The sequence below is a fragment of the Corythoichthys intestinalis genome, chromosome 10, assembly GCF_030265065.1.
Source record: "Corythoichthys intestinalis isolate RoL2023-P3 chromosome 10, ASM3026506v1, whole genome shotgun sequence".
Classification (NCBI taxonomy): domain Eukaryota; kingdom Metazoa; phylum Chordata; class Actinopteri; order Syngnathiformes; family Syngnathidae; genus Corythoichthys; species Corythoichthys intestinalis.
In genome coordinates, this window is record NC_080404.1 from 25404706 (window position 1) to 25428245 (window position 23540).

The following is a 23540-nucleotide window of genomic DNA, read 5'->3' on the forward strand; positions in this document are numbered from 1 at the left end:
ATGCTGATCTTTCAGTAAACTTTCGTTCATTCGCCCCATGGACGGCTATCGCCATAGTAGTGATGGGTCTATGAGGCCTCACGAAGCTTGTCGACACAATGACACACTGTGTCATTGAATAATGACACCTGCTGAATATCTAAATTCCCTGCAGGTAACCCACTTAACAGACTGACACTGATTTGATGACCTTGCGTATAAAAAAAAAAAAAAAAAATCAAAATTCAAGTTGTTGCATTTATATTGCATTATTCCATATATTTAAATTATGTGAACATATAATGTGAAAATCTAATAGTAATAATAGTAATGAGTGAATGGGGATGCTTGTGGACGTTTTGTTCTGATAAAATTCTATTCAAAAAATGTTTTTTTTTCAATGTTTAAAATTTAGTTGTTCCTTTTTTCAGCAAGCAATTTCTCCTGCTGTGAACAACACACTTGCATGAATCCAACGATGTCGGCATGCACAAAAATTCCTTAGCAGAAAGATCTGCATTGCATGCCATGTTCAGCTCAGCCATGTATCGCTGCACTTCTGCAATTGCATCTACAGTTGCATTACCTCCTTGACTCCCCACTTCGTCATCTAAGTGCAGCCATAGGCCATCAGGGGAAAAAAATTGAAGTGGACAATAAATTATAGCTTAATTACTGATTTCTAATAAATCATCAACAAAGCTACTGTGGGAAAGTAAAGGAACGGCTATATACCTGTGTTTATGCTGGGTGTATCAGAAATTTCATTCTCATGCTTGGCCCAATAATGCCTCAGCATTGAGGAGTTGGCTGTTTGTGCTTGACAGGTCGGAAGTATAAATGCGACCTTTCGCCTGCAAAAAAATAACCTGAATAATAAACCAAGAGTTAAAAATAATTTGAATTTGAATGGAACATGAAAAATCGAAAATTTGAGACAAACCAGGTGAAGATTGAAATAAATACCAGATTCTCGGATGTTGTTTCAGCAATTCCATTGCGTTGACAGATGCGCTTCCCTTTAAACAGTTTGCCGCGTCTTGGCTGGGTCGACGCAGGCCATGCATCAGTCACGTGATTATCTCAGTGCGGTACGCGCACCGATGCAGGGCTTGCTCCATGCAGTAAGTGGCAGCCAAGGAGTAAATGAGTTACAATTTCTGCATGAAAGGTTCAAATAAAGTAGAAGATGCCATTTCTTGAGAAATTGCATGGGGATGCTTTGCTGGTCGGTAACCTCTTCCCAATTTCCTTTGGAATTGACGCCGCCATAAACTGGAAGGGGTGGGGGGACCTTAAAAGCTTTAATATAGATTTTACTTATTTTAAAAGCATTCAAATCATTACTTCAGAATTAGTTTTAAAAACATGTATTGTAAAATGTACCTTTCAAGACCTGAGGGTTGAACCTGACTCTGTCGCCCTCTTGCAGTGATGACAGGGAATGCCACGCACGTCTAAACAGTTTCACTTTCAGAAATTGGATTTGGAAAAAGTAATGACAATTTCGCTTTGCTTCATTATTTTGCTGGGATTTATTTACATGTTCAACCGGTGGCTGTTTATGAAAAGTTTACATTTTTTTAACGCTTTATTTACATCACTTGTAAGGCGTTAGGAAATTAAAATTAAAAAATACAACCAAAGCATCTTCGTTATGTAAATAACAAGCTACTTTCAGTGCCATTCACGATAAGACATCAATCACGTGGCGTGGCGTCCGATCATCCTTTACAATTTCTTTTCAATTTAAATTTACTACTAGCAGATGTCTCGTGGTGTCAATGGCAGCCAGAGTCCAAAAATAAAATATCTGGCCCTCCCACCAATGAATTAATCACTAGAAGACGTCCAATCCACTTCCCACTTCAGATGGATTGGACGTCAAGTGCTGTCAATGGCACAAAATGAGTAAAAAATTCACATTTGTAACATGACTCCATCTTGTTTCACTTAAAACATTTCAATTCATCCATAAGTCCATTGAAATGAGGAACAACCTTCAATGCTTCCCCGGGTTGGTCGGGGGTGTAACAACAACTTATAGAGGTTCTACTTGTTTACTGCGGAGCGTCTTTGTGGCCACCGAGTGCTTGTTATTAGTGTTGCACCGATACCGGTACGAGTATCGGAAGAGGCTGTATAATAAGTACTTTTCGATATTTAGTTTTCAACCGCTTCCCAAGATGGCCGCCGAAGAAGCAGAAGAGAGCCTCAGCGTTTTTATTCTGAAGGCCTTCAATGCGCTCATTTAGCAGGCATATTTTCATACTCTGAAGACTGGAATGAATGCACGTTAAACGGTAATACCAGCCTAGATCTGTTTTTAGTTTTAATAACACTGACATTGGCATGAGCGTCTAATGCTGCCTTCACATGCTGTGGAAAAGATGATCCTTACCACTTGCTAATTGGTAGTTACAAGTACATCCTGTTCATCTACTTTTGTTGTCGTAGAAAGAAAAAAAAAAGACATTGATTTCATTTTGGTTTGTTGCGAGGGCAAAAAGGTTGAATTAATCTACTAAAATAAGAGAGTGCATCAAAATACAAAGGGTAAATTTTTGTTTCTAACTGAACGTTTTAGTAATCACTTGGTTAAAAAAAAAAAGTTTTATAAATGTGTGCACTACGTTTGTTTGCTGGCATGAAAAAAAAAAAGAAGAAGTGCAAATTCTTTAAAAAAAAAGAAAAAGAAAAAAAAAAAAACAGCTTCTTACCATGCACAACTTCTTGTTCGCGCTCTGCCATTTTGAAAAGTAAATGGTCATCCCATCTCAGGAACTGGTATCATCATAAAATCCCAGTTCTCCAGTAGAATGTATGACTTGAGGGGGTGTTCATATGCAATTTTTGACTCGACAAGTGATATTTACCGTAATTACGACATCACGTGAAGGCAGCATTAACTTTGTTAGGAGGGAAGCCTGGAAAAGCAGGATAACGAATTTGTGTCTGATTAGCACATGAGCTAAGCTAATGTACTAATTTAGTATGATAGCACTGGCTGTGGACTTATAAGTATCAGGCTGAAGACCAAATTGTACAAACATTTTGGCTTTTGACAGCTTTAAGTCAAGTTTTAGAGTTCATTCATTTATCGTCACCTATGGCTGGTAGGCACAAAGCAGGTTAAGTAGTGTCTGACCAAGTCACGATCGCAATTATTTTACATTCAAAGGAGTATGCAGTAATTTAGAGCTAAAATGGGTTTGTTTTTTTTAAGTCATCGGTACAGGACCCGCATCGGCTGATACCACACATTCAGGCAGTGAAATCGGGCGACAAAAAATGGTTTCGGTGCAACACTACTTGTGTTTTTGCAAAATGGAGGAGGAAGATAACCACAAGTAGTCAGAGAAAGGAGAAGAAACATGAATGAGGGGGAAGAACAGTAGAAAGAGGAAGGAGAAGGTCTGCTTGCTCAACTTTGGGACATTTCAAATGAGCGACATGCCAAAATGTCGCTGCAAATGCTCATTTTTCAGTGCCACTGACGGCGCTAGAGGTCCAAAATTGACTAAACATCTAGCGCCGTCAATGGCAACCAATTACAGAGTCCTATAAAGCAGTGATCCCCAACCACTGGGCCGGGGACCGGTACCGGTCCTTGGCGAATTTGCTTCCGGGCCGCAGAGAAATAATTTGTTAAAGGGAACCTCAGACTTAAAGAGTTGCAGGCTCTAATAAGCTACAATTGTTCTCTTTTACTAAATCATGTTATTAGAAACACATGAAATACAGTATTGCCATGGATTTAAAAATCTAATATTTAGTACATTTTGACCTACGGAGGGCACCACGTTTTAAGCGCGCAATGGACGCTTGGGGTGATGACGTAGAATGTCACTGTCACTTGATGAATACTACCGGGTTACTGCAATTCCTTCTACGCGGTGAGACATCCAACACACGTTCATCGGTTAAAAGCTGCAAGTACATCCTATTTGTGTTTTTATTGAGTCTTTTATTACCTTTTCAGTTTTCATTGCCTCAATAGTTTTTGCACATGTTTCCCTCTCATAATTTTAAGCATTGTGTTTTCTTGTGGTAGCTTTAAAGCAGATTGTTGATCAGTTTACCACATTAGTCACGTGGGATATTTAAACCTAGCCTGGAACTCCAGACTCACCGCTGTTCCAGCTATAAAGTCTGAGTTCCTCATTGGCCTCTCTAGCTCGAACAAAATCGTCCGTGCAATCAGATTCGTTTATTTGCGTGACGTGTTCTTAATGAGCAACGTAACTCTTGTGCGTCGGAATTCGTCTCCACAACAACACAGACGGCGAACGGGAGAGCAGAGAATATGTTCCTATCCGTGGTAAATTCAGTTTTAGATGACCAAAAACACATTGAGTTGCTGAAACAAAGTCTGTCTCGCACTAGCCATGTTAAATAAACTTCACCGTTCTCCGCCCTCCTCGTATGTTTACGTCCTCGCACTAGAGTTTCTTGTCGCTTCACCAAAGCCACGTCTGCCCGTCGCTGATTGGTCCACTCCGCTGTCTGTTTGCTGTGGCTTGCTCCGCCCTGGGAATTTGATCCGCGGAATGGTTACAATACTCTATAGTTGGAACAGCGGTGAGTCTGGAGTTCCAGGCTAATTCAAACCACCCTTATTTGATATTTGTACGGTTAAGTATTTTCTTAAGGCATCTTTAGTATGTTCTGTCTGTATGCATCTAAACAAAAGCTAAAAGCGCACGGTTGTACTTTGGGTGTGAAATTCGCAGGGGTAGCACATTTTGGCAGAACACCGTTTTTTCCCCCTACTCTCGTTCGTCTCATCCAGTCTTTCCTGTTCATTTTGCTTTAGCTGCTTGTTTTGTGAAATATCGACAGTGCTGTCATGCTCATTAATGTTTCTCTCGGGTTCAAATTGAAAGGATTGAACAGATGACATGTTTATGTCACTAGAGTCATACTCTGGAAGCCTGGCATCGTAAACATGTGACATCATCGCCCTGCAACGTCAATAACAATGACGACCTACTAGTTACACTAATTTTACAACTTGTATAAAAACAAAAACATCAAGAGGGGTTTCAATATCAAATCATTTTAACTCATAATAACGTTTATCTTTTAAGAACTACAAGTCTTTCTATCGTGGATCCCTTTAACGAATGCAGTCTGACCTGTTCCTCTTGACACATCAATATGCCTGTCTACTGTATTGACTAATTTGAGTAGAGAATTGTGTACGTCGCCCTCTCGTTGTTGGCCATCTTTACTGGGGTGTTTGCACACCTATAGCAGCCCAGCGTCAGTCAATGTACACAGTAACGTTGGCTGCGGCGACTTCTTTGGACAGCTCTTTTTACCGGGAAAAGGCCACTCGCTGAGCCAGAAGAGGGGCCTACAACTAAGTCCATTCTAGAGAATATGTGGCTAAAAGCTAGTAAACAAGGCAACAAAAGTGCATGCACTGAGAGCATTTTACCTTATGGCGAACCGTATTGCTAAAGCCAAGAAACCTTTCACGATTGGAGAAGAACTCATTAAGCCTGAGACCAAGGAAATTTGCCGTCAAGGTTTAGGAGAGGCCACTGTTAAAAAAGGTTGATTCAGCGTAAGGTGAGTTACATTTTCCCTGCACTAAATGTTCGTTTATAGCCCTGCCGTGTTATTTCATATTTACTGTAATTTTCTGCCACACATTGCCGGTCCGTAAAAAAAAACAAACCCATATAACACTGGTCCGTGGTGCAAAAAAGGTTGGGGACCACTGCTATAAATGGATAAACTTGTTGTTTCTCTGTCTCTTGTTCTAATTTTTAAATAAAATTATATACATAAAACAGGGAGTGGGGGGGCGCCCGGGACAAAAATTATCAAAAAAATCTTAAATTTGTGGTGACGAAAATTGGGGGATTGTATTTTTAAACTGTATCACCCAGCCCTTGTCATAACGTACCTCATGAGACGTGCCTGACACAAAAAAGATAAATGCTAAGAATGTCTAATGAGTTTGGTTCCGGGTGTTGAGCATCACTTCATTTGTCACCTTTGACACAAAGAAGAACTTTCACTTCCTCGGAAACACACAAAAAAAAATGCAAGCGTTAACTTGAGAGGGCGGGGCTTCCACTCTTGTCCGTCTCTTTGTTTTGGTCCTTTGGCAGCGATGAAAACACCTGAAAGGAAAAGGACAACGCCCGATGACTCAAATCTAAAGCCGCCAGGGTGTGAATTTTGCATAAATTATTTGAAATGTGAGTCCGAAGTCCCTTCCTGATTCACCATTTTGTCAGATTTGACAATCCTAAATTTACTTGAACTCGATGAATGAACAAATCACATATATTAGCCGATTCGGAATGCTCATTGGGGATGGACAAAGATCTCCAAATTTGCAGTTTTAGTGGAACGCGTGACATGGGTTGACTTTTCGCTTTGGCTACTCACCTGAGCCCAGCGGCGGTTCCTGCTGATCATGTGCGTGGCGGCCATGGCGGTGAAAAGCGCGTGCGCCGGCAAGTCTTCGGGCAGCCGGCTGAGGAACTGCGCCATGTGGATGAAGTCCATTTGCAGCAGCACGTCTTGGAAGAGTCGCAGGATGCCGAGGCCGGTACGGAACAGGCTCTCCTCGCCGTCGCGGCAGAACACGTCCCACACGCGGCACGCCACGTCCAGCGGCAGAGATTTGCTGTACAGCGTGAAGATCCTACAAGTGGGGTGCAGATAAGAGGAGGGAGGGTACTGTACATCCATTCACCAAAATATTGGCAGTCCAGTTGTCTCGAGACATTGTCGACCTCAAAATAGAACCAATCCACTTTACTAGATGAAGACATTGTGTAGGGATTACGGCTGCAGCTATTGATTATTTAAGTAATGGATGACTATATTGATTAGTTAGTTAGAATAATGGAGTAATCAGATTACAAACTGCCTTGCAGAATAAACTTTAGGAGACACAAAACGAGAGAAACAATTTTTTATGCTTGCCATAGTATTTATTTTGGTTTGCTAAGTACACTTTCAAAAGAGCATTAAATGCGAATGCAAAATAAAATTCCCGAGTTTTTCTAAAACTATGCAGAATTGCACTTTCATTTCATCAGAGCAATAAATGCATTAAACTAAATGAAAATGAGCTTAGCCTCAAACGGTAAAAAAAAATAAATGAATGAGGATCTAAGTACAACAAAACAACAATTAGCTAACTTGCATTGCAAAAGTCTGCTAGCTTGAATGGAATAAAATGCTTTTTTTTTTCCTTTCTTTTTTTTTTTTTTTAACAAAGCTTGACAAATTGCTCAAACATATTTCCGCAAGAAACTGCTAAATATACTTCTAAACTAAATAACGAATGCATAAACATATTAGCGCGAACAAAAACATACCTTATGTTGGCCTTAGGTTGGATTCAGCCGTTGGACGAGTTATGTCATTTTCAATACTGTCACTAGAGGGCAGTGTATACATCCATATCAATGGAACTAAATGCATACACTTTCAAAACAAACCTTACAACGTCTCCCTAATTAAATGAATACCCAAAGCAGCTAAATTTGATTCGAAGCTTTTTCTAATTGATTTACTCGAGTTAATCGATTAGCCGTTGCAGCACTAGTGGAGATGCTTCATTCCTATGGGTCACTTCCTGTATATTTTCACTCACTTCCGATTCATTTTGGGGTCATATCCCTATAATAATACATTTTATTTCAAGCGCCTTTCAAAACACTGAAAGACACAGTACAAGACAGATTGAAAAGAAACAAACAATGAACAACGTATGAACTCATTTTCTCTTTTCCCTTTTTTGTGGGTTTTTCTTCATGTTTTTTCAGCCTTTCGCAGTTCTAGTGTTTTCTTGCAGTTTTGCAATTCCCCCTACACTTTTTTTGTTGTTGCATTTTTTCCAGTTTTTGACTGATTTAAAAATACATCTTTAATCGCAGTTTTCTACTTTTTTTCATGTTTTTTTTACTTTACTTTGCGGTTTTTTGTTGATGTTTTCACAACTCCCAGGCAAAATGAATTAACAAGGACGTTACATGAAGATGCTTCAAAATTAATAGGAAGTGAGCCATGAGAGAGAGCAAAGCATCGCCACATACATTCGTCGGACGTCTACTAGCAACAAACCCATTTCAATTCACAGCAGAAACATGATTGGACGCCGAGCAATTGGACATCTATCATCATCAACGGCATCGAAAGAATCTGAATGTTCAAAGTGAACTTTCCGACAAGTTTATTGTGAGGAGGGTTCGCGGTGTGTTTTAGCAACGTCCGACTCACCAGTCAATCAAGTAGAGGTCCGGCGTGAATTTGTTGGTCCTGAAGTGGTTAAAGAGGCGAGGCAGGTTCTCCTCGAAGAACACCTCGAAGACGGCAAAATACTTCAGCATCTGAAAGGGAGCATTGCGACCGGTGAACCAACCGCCACCAGTGATAAACTCGAACAATTGCGGTCAACATACCAGATGGTGGTCGACACGGAAGAAGGCCATCTGGCACGGCTTGTTGAGCAGGTTGGCGAAGGTGACGAAGGCGTCCGCTTCCTCCATGTTGAGGATGAGGACAGCAGCGATAAAGGACATGCCTTGAACCTGCGCACAAGTCCATTTTTTCACACATTTTAGAATGAAATCTGTATTCAACTGTGGCTCCCCTAATACACACGCATTTCCCATCTAAGAATTCAGCTTTTTGTTCCCTAATTGTTTACAGTTTTCAATTTTTGTCTTTTTCAATCTTTATTGTTTTCTTGACAGCAATCTTCTTTCCTTTTGTGTATGATGTACTCATATTGCTTTGTGGCAAGTTTTTTAGGTTTATATACAGTATATATATAGCTATAAATTCTAAATCCAATTCCTTTTCTTAAATTTGTACTGATTTTGCTTTTTAATAAATTCATTTTTAATGTATTTTGTATGTAGTTATTTTTTTTTAAATACTATATTTTCTGCTGAATGTTCTCTGACATTTGTCTCAAAGAGATAGTTTCTTTCTGAGAGCTGTCACCATATTCAAGTTTTTACTTATATGTCACTGTCATTGCACTGCTCGTGCCAGAACATTGTCACATGCAGGTAATATGTTGTTATATAACTGACTCTCTGTCTAGTTATATCAATATATATTCATGACTCAGGAGGCACTTTCGTGTCGCAAGCTTTACTGAACTCTTATTGTGTCCCCTACAAATACGTCCGTGTCCCAACACGAACCCAACACATATAACATCCACTTACACAACACCTCCCCTTCTTAGATGAAACTTTCAATAAACACACAAGTTATTTTTTTCTATTTCCAAAACATTCTCATATAACATAAACACAATAACTTTTTCACATTTTTTTTTTCCATTGAACACAACTTCTTTCACTTTTACTTTTCTTCATTTTTTTCCCTTTTTTTTTTTTCTTTATAAGTCCAAACGAACAGTAGGACGAGACACTCGACCTGAAGATGTGATGTAGTGTGTTTTGTCTGAATCAGATGTGTTTTGATCTTGTGACATGTTAGTAAGTGTGGATGTATTAGCTTTATCCGACTCTATTTCTGGTATTCCTGAATGTGGTTGTTGAAGTGCGCGCAAGTGTGTGCGATTTCTCCTCATCAGTCCCTCATCAGTCTCTACTATGTAGGAACGAGGAGTTGAAGCTGGTTGCACAACTCTACCTTCCACCTCTTCTCTCGGGAGCCACACATTTTGGCCAGGACCAAATGTTGGTAAGGAACGGGCCTGATGACGCTGATTGTAGTTGCGCTGCTGCTTCTCCTTTGCCCGTTTCTCGGATGCTCTGAAGCCTTTGATGTTTGGCCAACGTGGCTGAAGATGCACCGGAAGCTGAGGAATAGTAGTGCATAGCTGTCTCCCCATCAGGAGCTGAGCTGGGGAGTAGCCATTTTCCAGTGGTGTAGCACAATACGTTAACAAAGCTTTTGTTTTCTCACCTCCTCCTTTCCACAGTCCTTTTATGGTCGCCACTGCACGCTCTGCCTCTCCATTTGCCTGGGGGTACCTCGGGCTGCTGGGTGAATCCATATTCACTGGCAAAGTCTTTGAAGAGAGAACCGCTGTATTGTGAGCCGTTGTCGGACACAACTGTTTGTGGAATTCCATGTCTGCTGAATGCATCCTTCATGGCTGCTATGACGGTTTGTGCTGTCGTGACATTAAGGTGGGCCACCTCAATGTACCTCGAGAAGTAGTCAACTATCAGCAAGTACGACTTCTTCTCCCAGAAGAATATGTCTGTCCCCACTCGCTGCCACGGACGTTCCTGCACGGGTGTGGTCATCAGGGGCTCTCTGTGTACAGTCCTCTGTTTGGAGCAAATGTCACAATTTTCTACCACCTGACTGATGTGCACCGACAGACCTGGCCACCAGATGGACTCGCGGGCCCTCGCTCTGCACTTAACAATGCCTTGGTGGCCACTGTGTATGTTCCGGAGAACTTCTTTTCTCATGCAGCTGGGAATCACAATTCTGTTACCTCTAAGAAGCAGTCCACCAGCCAATGTGAGATTGTCCTTTTCTGGCCAGTACGGTGCCAGCTCGGGAGGAAGAGAATTCTTCCCTGGCCACTTTGTGGAGCAATACTCCATGAGCTTGGCACATACTGAGTCCGCTTTTTGTTTTTCCGCAATTTCTATCAGTTTTGTTTCTGTAGCTGGCAGGCTGTTTATGACCGCATCCACAAACACGGCAACCTCTTTTCCTTTATCGAGGTCTTCTTGTGCGTACACCTGTCTCACAGGCGCCCTGGATAGCGTGTCTGCGGTTATTAGCTCTTTACCTGGCACATGCATGATGTCAAAGTTGAACTTAAGTAGCCTCAAACGAAATCTCAGGACTCTTGGTGGGAGCTCATCCAAAGCTTTGGTGCTCAGAAGTGGTACCAGTGGCTTATGATCAGTTTCGAGTCTGAATTTCAGCCCCAGAAGGTACGATGACAGCCGCTCGCAGGCCCATGTTGCCGCCAAAGCCTCTTTCTCGATCTGTGCATAATGTCGCTCAGCATCGGACAACCCTCTGGAAATAAACACAACTGGTTTCCACTTGCCATCTGTCTGGCGCTGTGTGAGGACGCCACCCAGCCCGAACGATGAAGCGTCTGCTGAAACGCACGTCTCCGCTGCTGGTGAGTATGGCGCCAATACACATGGTGAACTCGGTTCACTTTTAAGTTTCTGGAAAGCCTGTTTTTGTGCTGTGCCCCAGCACCATTCATTTTTCTCGCTGAGAAGATCTTTCAATGGTCTTGTGTATGACGCTAAATGGGATAAAAACTTCCGCAGGTAATTTGCCATTCCCATTACTCTCCTCACTCCTCCCCCATCGGTCGGCTCTGGCATGTCCATTATTGCTTTTATTTTCCCAGGATCTGGTGCCACCCCATCTGCTGAGACGTGGTGCCCGACGAACATGATGCTATCTCTGGAGAATTGACATTTCTCGTTTAGGGTCAAGCCCTCGGCTTCCAGTCTCTTTAGCACCTGATGGAGCCGCGCGTCATGCTCCTGGTTGTCTTTGCCGTAAACGAGTATGTCATCTGCATGACACACTACTCCCTCACAGTCCTCCAGCATCTGTGACATACGGCGCTGAAAGTGCTCGGGGGCTGAGGAGATACCGAATGGCAGCCTGTTGAATGCATAGCGGCCAAACGGAGTGATAAATGTTGTCAAAAGTGCACTCTCTTCTGACAATGGGATTTGCCAAAATCCACTTGTTGCTTCTAGTTTTGTAAACACTTTTGCCCCTGCCAAACTAGCCAGTGTGTGGTCTACTGCTGGCAGTATGTGTCTTTCTCTCCGCACCCACTTGTTCAGGTGTGTCAAATCAACACACAGCCTGATTTTTCCTGAAGCTTTGGGCACTATGACAATGCCTGCACACCACGGTGTAGCCTGGGTCACTTTGGAAATGACCCCCATGCTCTCCATGCGCTTGAGTTCTGCCCGCACCTTCTCACGCATAGGTAGTGGCACGCGGCGTGGAGATGACAGGGCAAAGGGAACTGCCCCTGGCTCCAACTCAATTTTGTATGGCTCCTTTAATTTCCCCAATCCCCTGAAAACTTTGGGGTACTGAGCCATGATATCATTCTGCTCTGCTTTAATTGTGTGGAGGCGCTGAATTAAGGTAAGAGCTTCAATAGCAGGCAGGCCTAACAGGGGCTTGGACAGTTTATCAATTACATAAATGTCCTGCTCAGCCTTTCTGTTCTCAATCCTTAATTGCCCCTTAAAGAAGCCCCTCACCTCCAGCTTGTGATTTCCTGGTCCATACAGCACTTTTCTTGCTGGCTGAAGAACCCCATGTCTTTTGTGGGAAAACACGCTGCCTGGGATTGCCGTCACTGCTGCACCCGTGTCCAGTTTAAACACAGTCTTTTCTCCATTCAGCTGCAACAGTTCATTCCACTCACTATTTTCCCCTGTATTCATTTCTCCAAGGAAAAGATACTCCTCCGCCTCCAAACTGTCCTTGTTTTCCTCCGTGATGTTGTGAATGCTGGCTTTTGATTTGCATTTCTTGGCAAAATGTCCCTTTTTGTGGCACTTCCTGCACTCCGCATCACGAGCCGGACAATCTTTCCACAGGTGTCTTTTTGTATTTCCACATCTCCCGCACTCTGCTGTCTGATCCGCCGCCGTCTGTCCTCTCGTTGATCCTTTTGCTTTCGCTGGCCAACTGCTGTTCCATTTTTGTATCGCCTCAACATTTCCATGCATGGGCTCCATCCCACGCATAGCAGGCTGCTGCTTTTTCACTGCTTCACTTTGTCTGACTTTGGTCATCGCAGTTTCCAATGTTAACGAGGCATCCAGCTGAAGATTTTCTGAAAGCTTGGCATCTCTAATGCCCACTACGATTCGGTCCCTTATTAATTGTTCTCTTAAAGTCCCAAATTCACAATATTCAGCCAAGGCATGTACAGCAGTCAAAAAGGACTCCACGCTCTCCCCGGGCTCTTGAACACGGCGGTTGAAACGTGCCCTCTCGTAGATCACATTTCTTTTGCTAACACAGTGTTTTGCGAAGGCGTCTGTCACGTCTTTGTACGAGCGTTTCTGCTCCTCCGTTAACGACAGCATGCTCATTATATCCTCGGCATCATCGCCAGCCGCATACATGAAAGCGTTCACTTGAAATTCTTCTGCTTGCAAGTTCAGTCCTGAAGCCATCCTATAACGCTCAAAGCGTTTTATCCACTTCGGCCATTCATTTACATTGGAGAAGTCAAACTTGCCTGGCGGAGCTAGCTGTGGCAAAGCTAATTGCGCAGGTGCCACTGCTGGTCGCTGCTCCTGTTGCATCGTCCCCCCCCCCCCCCCCCCCACAGACGCGCCGTTCGTCAACACTGCAGGTTTAGTCCGCCTTCCCCACAAAGTGAATTTATTCTGACACCATGTTATATAACTGACTCTCTGTCTAGTTATATCAATATATATTCATGACTCAGGAGGCACTTTCGTGTCGCACGCTTTACTGAACTCTTATTGTGTCCCCTACAAATACGTCCGTGTCCCAACACATACAACATCCACTTACACAACATATGTTATCAGACCTCGGTCTCAATCTGGGTATAGCATAATCTGGGTACTGCATATGTAATATTTGCAGTTACAGTATAGCATTTTTGCACTGTTATGTCTATGCACAAACTGTTATTTGCCCTATCATATCAAGTCAGCCATCGGCCTCCCAGTCTGTCTACTGTACATTGTCATATTCACACTTCATATTATATTAGCACATCTCCACATGCTGCTAGTCACTTATTAACTTCATTCCTAAACTGTGTAATACTGGAACCTGTGTTATTATGGCATATGATTAATTATTGTACTTTTTATTTTTTAAATGGATTTTTCAGTTTTCTGCATTTTGATATAGGTTTTTTTGTGTATTTTCCACTTCTGTCTTTTGTCTGCAATTTTGGGGTCATTCATGGCTTTAGTGATTTTTAAAGAAAAATTTTTTATTGCTTTTTCAATTTTTTGCAAAAAACGCAGAAAAAACGTTTGGGTCTATTCCAATGATGGATTTTTCATGTATGCCAATGAACAGAAGAGCAAAGCATCGTCCACAATTTCTCCAGAAATCACATCTTCTAGTTTATTGTTTATTTGTTTTATTGGCGCTTTATCCATGACAGAGCTCCCAACTAACATTTTTTACTAGGAGCATAGTGGTCCTTAAAATTTTAGGAGCACAAGCAGAAGATTCATGGGTGCACACTGTAAGTCAACATGCAAAGTTTTCCTCTAATTTTCACTGCTTAACTGATAAATAATTTCCTCGTAAATGCATAAAACTACAAACTTATGAATCTATATTTTATTATCTATCAGTTTTGACATCAACCAGTATACTGCTTATAAATTAGGTTAACATAGGAACTTTTTTAAGGAGACCCAGTTGTAACATGGATGCGGATTGTCCCATTCATGACAAAAAAAAAAAAGTACACACATATATATATATATATATATATATATATATATATATATGAAAAAAAAGTTTAAAAAAAGCTGAATCTAATGATAGTCATGGGTTTAAGTAAATGTGTCATTTTAACATTCCCATGACCGTCTCTTCACTATCTGAGTCTGACTTTTTCCTTCCGTTGGCCTCCTTTGAAACAGTGCCGATGTTATCTACAGACCACTGGCGGATTTATTGGAAAGAAAGGACAGGTAGTCTCCAGGTTACAACGTACCCAACTAACGTGATTTCAACTTTACGACGCCGGAGTCTAGTCCGCCATTTTGTCTGCAGTGTTTTTTGTTTTTGTTTTTTTAAATAATGTTGACTTTTGTTTTGTTATGCATGCTTTTATTTTGGCGCACGAAGCATAGAGCAGGTTGTACTTCCACATACACAAGTAAGAGGGCATGTACACACAAAGAAGAACGTATTTGCGCACACGAAGAAGAGCGCATGCCAGCACATGAGGAACAGCGCTTTCGCACCCAAGAAGAAGTCACGCAACCGAGAGAGAGCGAGAGGGGGGAAAGATTACAGCTTCAAGCCAGCGCGCACATTTGTTGCTTTTAAAGCATCCACAAAGGCATCACCTGTATATAACACCTTTCATACTGTTTATTGTGCATTTTTAATTGTGGTCAAATACTTGGACCGTGTTTATGCGATTGTTTTTGATGACGTGCGGAAGCTAACTAATACATGCTGTGTGGACTGTCATTGCTGTATCAGCAACTAGTTATAAATGCAAATTTGAATTGCTGTTATTGAAGAGGAAAGATTTATTTTTATTTTAGTTTCATTCTTCAAGTGTTGATGTCATGGGCAGCTGAATCAAGTCAGCAAACCACACGGACGTCTGACATCGTAATTTCATACCTTAGCTCGCTGTCTGGCTAGGACTTAGCTCCAACGTCTTGCCGAGGACAGTGCAATGATGTATAAAACATGTTTTTGGATAGTTATTTTGAGATTTGGGGGGGGATTTAGAGGTACTTAAAGGGTCAATTCCGTTTTATTCGGTATTTCGGGTGACGTAGCCAGCGTAGGAACAGAACTCGCTCGTTACCCGGGTTTACTGTACTCACTCATTGTCCTTTTTACCATTCGCAAGTGCTGTCAAGTTTTCCTGCTACCCCAATTATAACCCGCACCATAGATCGCCCACCTCAAACTTCTTTTTCTTTTATTGTATTTTCCCTTGCAAACGAGCATGTTACACTACCGCCAACAAGTGGATTTAACCGTGAAGGAGATTGTCAGTAATAAAAACAAACAAAAAAAACCCCCAAAAAGTTACTGGTCATGCATGTGCGAGTAGATGAAAAAAATACTCGTAGCAGCTCTAATTTCAGTCGCAAAATGTGACCATTGGGTGGAAGTCTGGAGCCCTGCATGATAGGAAGGATGATGAGCCCAACTCACGTATCCAATGTCAGGTCGGTAGCATGTGTACGCTCCCAGCACACTGTGGAGGACGTCGTGGTAAGGACCACCCTGCATACATACACAACACATCTTGGAATGCCATACAAATACAACAATGCAAGTGCACACACACTCACAGCGGTACACACAATGTACAAATAGCACAAAGGAAAGAAGTATATGCAGGAAGGGAGGGACATCATAGCTCTGCTGACCTTCTGGAAGATGAAGAGCGAAGGGAAGGTTCTGGAGATGTCCAGCTTGATCAGGTCCAGACTGGACTCTCGGTCGGCCAGTGAGGCGCCGCCGTCTGTCGAGACGGGATCCGGGTTCAACTGTAGCTCGGGTGAAGGGCCTTAAACGGCGGCGCACTCACCGCTTTCGCTGTCGTTGTTGACCGAGCTGGTCTCGCTGTAGCTCCTCCATTTTTCTTTGGCGCGACACAGGAAGATATCGTACAGTTCTGCGGGAACGCAACACTCGCTTAGCGTTGTATCCTGCGATTTTAGAGGGCATTGCTTGAAAGGGTGCCGGCGGCTCACGTACCCGCTGTGATGTTGAGCTCGTTTCCGATGGCGAGGCTCCACACGCGTCCTCTCACACTGGGGGGGACACCCTGCCACCACAGGTCCTTTACACGGCGCGTGCCCTTCCTACACACAAGCAGAACTCAGTCAATCGCTGCCAGGCGCTCTAGGTCCAAATGGATTGGACATCAATTGCCGTCATTAGCAGTCAAACATAATTCTTTTGGACCACAGGTGTCAAACTCACAGCCTGAGGGTCAGATATGGCCAACCTCATTATTCTGTGTGGCCCGTGAAAGTAAATGTCATGCTTCTCTTGTAGTTCACTTCATGTGTCTCGCCAAAATAAAATTTCAACAAAATTTGAAAAACGGGACGATGATCAAAAATGAGATATTGTTTTTAAACATAAAATGTTAATTGTTTATTATAATGATTTTTTAAAAATAATAAACATTCAAAAATATGAAAGAGAACTCACCATTTTCCCCAATTTTTGTTATTTTCCTTTCTATAAACCTAAATAAAAAACTGTTTTTAAAATGAAACAAAGAATCCTTACTGTTTTTCTGTCAAAATGTCAATAAAAGTTGAAAGACGAGATGAATACTAAAAAAAATGATCCAATATATATATATTTTTATTTAAAATAGAAAACCATGTTTTTTATATTAAAGAATATATATTACTGTTCATACGTAACAATCCAAAACTTTTAAAAGTTCCTACAGGTTTCCTCAAGTTAAATTTAAGACTTTTTAAGACCTAATTAAGACAATTTCTAAAAACTTAATAACCATTTCACAGCCATATCGACAAAGACAATAAAAATCCGTGAATTTGTGTTAATTTATTTCTTGAAAGCGGAAATGTGGAATGTGTACAGGATGTAAGAATGCAACATATTGAATAGGGGGACTGCAGCACTAGTTAGCTGCCTAGTGTTAGCTGCTGTCGCTTTTGCTGGCTGGCTTTAGCTTCCGTCTCTTCGGGCTTGTGAGCAGCTGGTTGCTTAAACAGGCAGACTGAAAAATGCCGGCAATGGAGGGAGTTTGTTTCTTTTTTCTCCTCATGGAGGTTATGTGCTTGGACGATTTAGCATGGGACTCTAGCGGCTTTATGCCCATTGTACCCAGCTGATTTTATTTTGTTTTTTGCATACGATTCAAAAAGCCTCAAACAAACTGCTATCCACTGGTTTGAGTCAAAGGCGAAAGGATTGTTTTCTCAACCACGCTTCGTATAATTAACATTCCCCCATCTCTGTAATATGAAATGTATGGTTAGGGGTAAAAAAAAAAAAAAAATCTGCATCTGTGTCGTGTAGAGCTGGACATTTTGTCGGGACTCTCGTCATGACACGCAGGTGTAAAAAGAAAAAAATTGCATCTGTGTAGTTTAGAGCTGGATATTTTGTCGGGACTCTTGTCATGACATGCTTAATCAAAATGACAAATGACACTTTTGAGGAGAAATGAGACACAGAGAAGTTACATATATCATAAATTTTAAGACCCAGATATGAAAATTCAATACTTTTTCAAGACTTTTTAGGGTATTATTCCCAAATTCATAAATTCAATGCTTTAAAGACTTTTTAAGACCCTACGGGCACCGTCTTCTAAATTTTAAAAAAAGAGAATCATTTTTTTGTTATTTTTCCCCCTGTTTTTTCCCCACATTTAAATTAATAGAAAAAAAGAATACTGTGACGCTAAACAGTTCGGTTCAGGACAACAGATTGACAACGTCGCTGAAAATAGACATTAGCCTCCGCTATGCCCAATGCTGTCTTGTTCTGTAGTGATTAATAAAACAAAACGGGTCCACACCAATGCCTAACCACAAATCGCAAGTTTAAAACCCGTGGTTTAAACAAATTGGACATATATCGCAGTCAATGGCAGTGAATGCCTTCACATAATGTTACACCCACATGGAGTCCCAGTGCGGCAGGATGTGCGTGTTCCACACCACCATGGCGTGTGAGATGTTGTCCTCATGTCGATGGCGCTCCTTCATCTGACGCTTCTTCTTTTGCGCGTCCTTCAACTCTAAAATGTAAAAAAAACAAAAAGAACGTCAACAACAACATCCTCGTTTTAACCTCACGCTGTGTCCGAGGAGCACATTTTGAAGTTTTTACCTCTCCTTTTGGCGCCGGCCACCATTTCCTCGTATTCGAGTTTGTGCCGTTGCGTCTCCTCCTCAGATTTGGCAGGAAGATTTCTGAAGAGCCAATCAGAAGGCATGCATGTCAGCTGATAGAAGCACCTACGGCTACAATGTACTATATACAATATAGCCTATATGAAAGATTTGAAATTTCGTAACAAATATTTACATCAACTCTTTCAGTGCAATTGACAATGTCAGATCTCCAATCATTTTAATCAGTTCATCACTAGTTATTGTCCAACCCATTTGAAGTGGGAGCGCAGGAACGAATGAAAATTCTTTCAAATTGATTGGACGTCTAGCGCCGTCAATGGCAGACAAAGAGTTAATACTGATGACCAAAGTACTACTACTACTATTCCAGGTATGGCTACTTGTGCTAGCGATACTGACGAGGGTCGGTCCTCCAGGATGAGCGCTGTGGTGGAAAGAGGCTCAAACTCAAGGTTCTTCCTCCTGCTGACCGCTGGGGGTCGCTGCGGAGAAACCTGCGTATAAATAATAAGACATCGTGGAATTCCAAGCAAGGGCAGTAGTGGGAGATGCCAATTAATAAAAATACAAATAAATAAAATAAAATAAACACAATTGGTCAAAAATCATTTGTTTGAATATCAGAGTATATTGATTTTAAGTTTTTTTATTGAATAATTTTACTCAGTGGTAAATACTTACACATAGTACTTATTAGGGGTGTAACGGTACACAAAAATCTCTGTTTGGTACGTACCTCGGTTTTGAGGTCACTGTTCGGTTCATTTTCGGTACAGTAAGAAAACACAATGCAAAATATAAATGTGCTAGTTTTTTATTACACACTTTTGTGCTTTCAACAATTGGGACATTAGCCTATACAAAGCTAGAATTCTGCTCAAAAAGTAGCGGGTATTTAAACAGAATCCAACAACAATTTGCCTTTCAGACCCCGCGTATTGGTCAGCTTTCTTTCTGAAAGAAAGAAGAAAAAAAGAAGTCCTGTGCTAAAGAGAAAAGCAATCCCAATGAAAAAGATTTTAACATGTATTTTACAAATGAAATGCCTCAATGAAACATTTTTCTTCTTCTTATGAACGGTTTTCAAAAGCTTTATTGGTGGATTTTCTCAAGTTAAAGCGCCACACAGAACTTAATAAATGTAATTGTGTAAGCAGGATGTGTGTATTATTCTTATTATTTAATTACAGGTGTTATAGCTCACTTGAATTTATTTTATTTAAATGAACTATTATTTATTTTATTATGTGTTTATATTTTACAAATGTGATGTACTATTCATTTATATTGTATATTTTATGTTGTATAACTTTAGTTCCTATGTGAATATTAGTTCCTACTTCTTTTGTTGTGGTAGGAGGGTTTTGTATTGAACACGGGACCGTGTTGGTTATTATTATAGCAGAGAAGACAGCAGTAAATCAACAAAGACAAGTCAACTGTGCCCCGGTCTACCACTCAAGAGATCTGATGAACTCAAAAAGTAGGTTACGATTGCATATTAGTTTGAAAATCGACCGGATCCACCGTATTTTTACACGAGTGACTTACGGCCCAATCCTAGCTACCGGTAGTAGTATTGACGCAGGAGGGTTGCGTCTCACGTCAAATAATATACTCTGCCTTTCTTTTCGCGTGCGTTGCGTTGAGCCGCTTCTGGGACGCATCTAACACGCGGCCGCACTGCGACTGGTGTGCATTGGCTGATTGACTCTAACGCCCGCGTTTCATTGTGTTCTCGCGGCGGCCACGTGGTTGCGCCGTTGACGTTTGGGTTACTGTCCTACCGTGTTGGTCCTCATTATAGTAGAGAAGACGGAGTAAATATAATCTACACAAAGAAACTGCAACCCGATCGACTTACAGCCTTGAAAAGTCAGGGTTATATTACGTCAGAAACTCGTTCGGTGCGCGTCCGTTCCAAACCGAGCACCGCGAACCGAAACGGTTCAATACTATTACATGTACCGTTACACCCTTAGTACTTATATACTATACATACACTTTTGTCGTACACAAAGATCTTTACATTAGTTCACATTCACACAACTCATTGGGGGGCAAATTAGGGTTCAGCGCCTTGCCCAAAGGCATTTTGACAGTGGGCAGTCATTGTCAGGAATTGAGCCGCTGACCCTTTGGGCTCAGCAGAGGTAGAGAAAGCAGACAGGCAAGCCAGTCAGCCCTCGCCGCCGCAAACTCGTTACTCTAATCTCCTCCAAAATGAGCAAAGCTGTGGCTTTCTTGTGCAACAATGAAAAAAATATGTCGCGTCACGGCGCGCTTCACTTTAGAAAAATCCACTTCTCGTCTAGGAAAAGCCTGGCCTTTGACTTCCTGATATTCTGCGACGTCAGCACTTCCAAATACGGGTCGCCGTTTTAAGATAGCAAGCACAAGGCAGCTCTTTAAAGGGCAGTACGCAGCCCAAGTGGCGATCTTTCAATTTCAATTTCCCAACCAGCATCTTACTGTTTGTCTACATTTATTCACTGGCAACGTAAATGGTACCCAATCGGTGACCAATCCCGCGATTATCTCTGACGTGCCCCATTATTCTCCAATTCGTCATGGTAATACATCACGAGATGGGTGACGACCAAGCCTTCGGGAAGCAGAGACCACCACATGACCGCCGTGTGACGGAGCAGCGGCCAAACACATCCTCTCAGTCAAACCAACCTGTTCAGCGGACCGGGAAGCAGCTTCTTCTTCTTTGGCGGCGGCGTCCGCTCTGGGCTTGCTAAACAGTCGCCACCCTGGTGCATTGTGGGACTGCGGCGTAGACTCTTTGGATCGCCTGGGAAACAGACTCCTGCAAAAAACACAAGGGACCATCAGAAAATCTGAAAACCTTTGCTAGAATTGAAATGAGTTTGTCACTTGTAAACATCCGTTTAAAGAGGGAGGGATGGCAGCTAACACAGTCAATGGCATCCAATGAGTGGAGAAAGAAACAAACAAACAAAAAGTTTATTAATCGGTCACCCTCCCACTTAATTACTAGTAGACATCCCATCTATTCGAAGTGGACATATGTCTATTGCTGTCAATGGCAGCCAATGAGTTCTTCCTCTGGCAATGATGCACCCCTCCACCAATTCCAGACCTCCCACTTCAAACTAACTGGATGTCTAGCGGCAGCCAATGAGCTAAATTAGAGAAATAACAACAATAAGTACTTTCCACGAAAATAGTGGTTGCACATATACAAAATACACATATACAGAATTACATTCTGTATTTGTATTTCGTGGGAAAATCTGCGGACCGCGAATACGCGGGGATCCCACCGTCTTCGTATTGGAGTGTTGCAGCTACCTGGTGAAGAAGTGAACTATTCCGAACCTCTTGGAGACGAGAGTAGTCTCGTCGCAGTTCGGCTGCGCTCGGAGGTCCGGTTCGGGTGCGCTCTGCCGGCGGCCCGCTTCGAAAACGCAATGCTCCCCGAAACACAAGTCGCCTTGCTCGGCGGGGGTGGCGTCGCAGCTGAGCGACACGCTGCGATTCGGTTCGGTGCTTAAAGTGTGAGGCCTGACGACCCAAGCGGGCCCGGCGCTGTCCTCGTCGGAAGGCGATACGTCCTCGCTCAGTTCGGAGGAAGCCGACGGGTCCGGGGAGGAGGCTCCGGCGCTTGAGGCGGCTCGGCCAGCCGAACCGCCGCTTCGTTCATCCGGGGCCTCGGAAGCGGCAAGACAGCCTCCGTTGACGGCCTTTGGCGGCGGCGTCACCTCCTCCACGCTGCACCAGCGGTCAACCCGACCGTTGGCCATGACGGCCGTCTGCGGTTCCGAGTGCTTACAAGTCCCCGAGCATGTTACTCGAGCTCCGCACGCAGCTGAACAGGAAGCGGGGAGGCCGGTTCCGTCTTCCCTTTCTCTCGCCTTCTCCTCATCCTCCTCGCACCGCAACTCAGAGCTTCCGTTCAGGCCGCGCAGGCACAGCTGCGCCAGGTCCAGCATCCCGCCGCCTTGGTCCGCTTCTTTCAGCGTCACGGGACATTTGAGAGCCGCCGCTGGTCTGGCGCCGCTGCGCTCCTCGTTCTCGTTGACGTCAAAGAGCAAGGAGCCCGCCGCGAGCTCCCTCGTCGCCGCCATGAGCCTCAGGCCAGCCAGCCGGCTCCAACCTCGACGCGCCCGGTCTGCCCCGTCAGCCCACAAGAGCAACGGGAGGACGTTAGCATCTTAGCCGCATCTTAGCCTCACGTACCGGGTAGGTCGCTGAGTCGGAAGGTGAGGGGAGGCTAGCTGACTGCCGAGGCTCTCCGGGCACCGTGCGCTCATCTGCGGTAACGCCACATTCCTCCGGCAGGCCGAATCGGCATTGGCCAGCTGAGAAGCACAACCTCGAATGTCGTGTATTGTCGTCCTGTTTTTGTTTTTTTTCCTTTCATCTGGCGGTGACGGCACTCCAGCCACAGTCCGGCGCCATCTTGAAAATACCCTAACAATGACGTCATGGCCTGCCTCCTGTTTTCGTCCTCGACGGGATCAACAGTGAAATCTTGTGGTTGTCAATGCAACTACACCATTCTCAAATAGGCTTTTTTTCGCGATTAAAAGGATTTTTTTTCCTAATTAAAAAGGTTTAATCAATCAATCTCGTAGAAATATTTCTCCCCCACTTTTTTTCTTACGTTCAAAGGGATTTTATTATGCAATTCATTGATCGGTGCCGTTTTAAGACATTTAAATGGCCCAGTAAGTGCACATTTTTCTTTCTATAGATGCTCATTTGAGACACCTAAAACTCCCAAGTAACATTTATGAAAATATCTCGTACTTTAGTTGGTCCCTGAACTTTCTTTCACCATGGAGTGATGTAATTTGAAGAGATGACATGTTTTTCAAAAAGTCAGCCCATAGTTTCGTGGGTGAATAATGTAGAGATGAGCACATTTGATATATTTACACAAACCCACGTTTTTATTAAGGTATCTCTTTTAGATGAAACGTGCCAATTTAA

At 42.7% G+C, this 23540-nt stretch overlaps 1 protein-coding gene across 3 annotated transcripts; it reads right to left on the reverse strand.

The window, feature by feature from the left end:
- Window positions 1-1394: 1394 nt before the first annotated feature.
- On the reverse strand, window positions 1395-23034 carry LOC130923183 (TBC1 domain family member 12-like). 3 transcript variants are annotated; one of them, XM_057848699.1, is made up of 13 exons: window positions 21924-23034; window positions 21258-21390; window positions 18975-19069; window positions 18550-18632; window positions 18340-18457; window positions 16423-16529; window positions 16253-16339; window positions 16092-16186; window positions 15874-15945; window positions 8415-8543; window positions 8233-8342; window positions 6388-6646; window positions 1395-6116 (listed from the first exon to the last, which is right to left on the reverse strand). In XM_057848699.1, exons 1-13 carry the CDS (start codon window positions 22670-22672, stop codon window positions 6045-6047), a joined length of 2109 nt encoding a protein of 702 aa, XP_057704682.1. In that variant the 5' UTR covers window positions 22673-23034; the 3' UTR covers window positions 1395-6044. The 3 variants fall into 3 exon arrangements, with proteins under 3 accessions (XP_057704682.1, XP_057704681.1, XP_057704683.1); XM_057848698.1 differs by having other exon boundaries at window positions 1396-6116; window positions 21897-23034; XM_057848700.1 differs by lacking the exons at window positions 21258-21390; window positions 21924-23034 and having other exon boundaries at window positions 1398-6116; window positions 18956-21244.
- Between the last annotated feature and the right edge of the window lie 506 nt (window positions 23035-23540).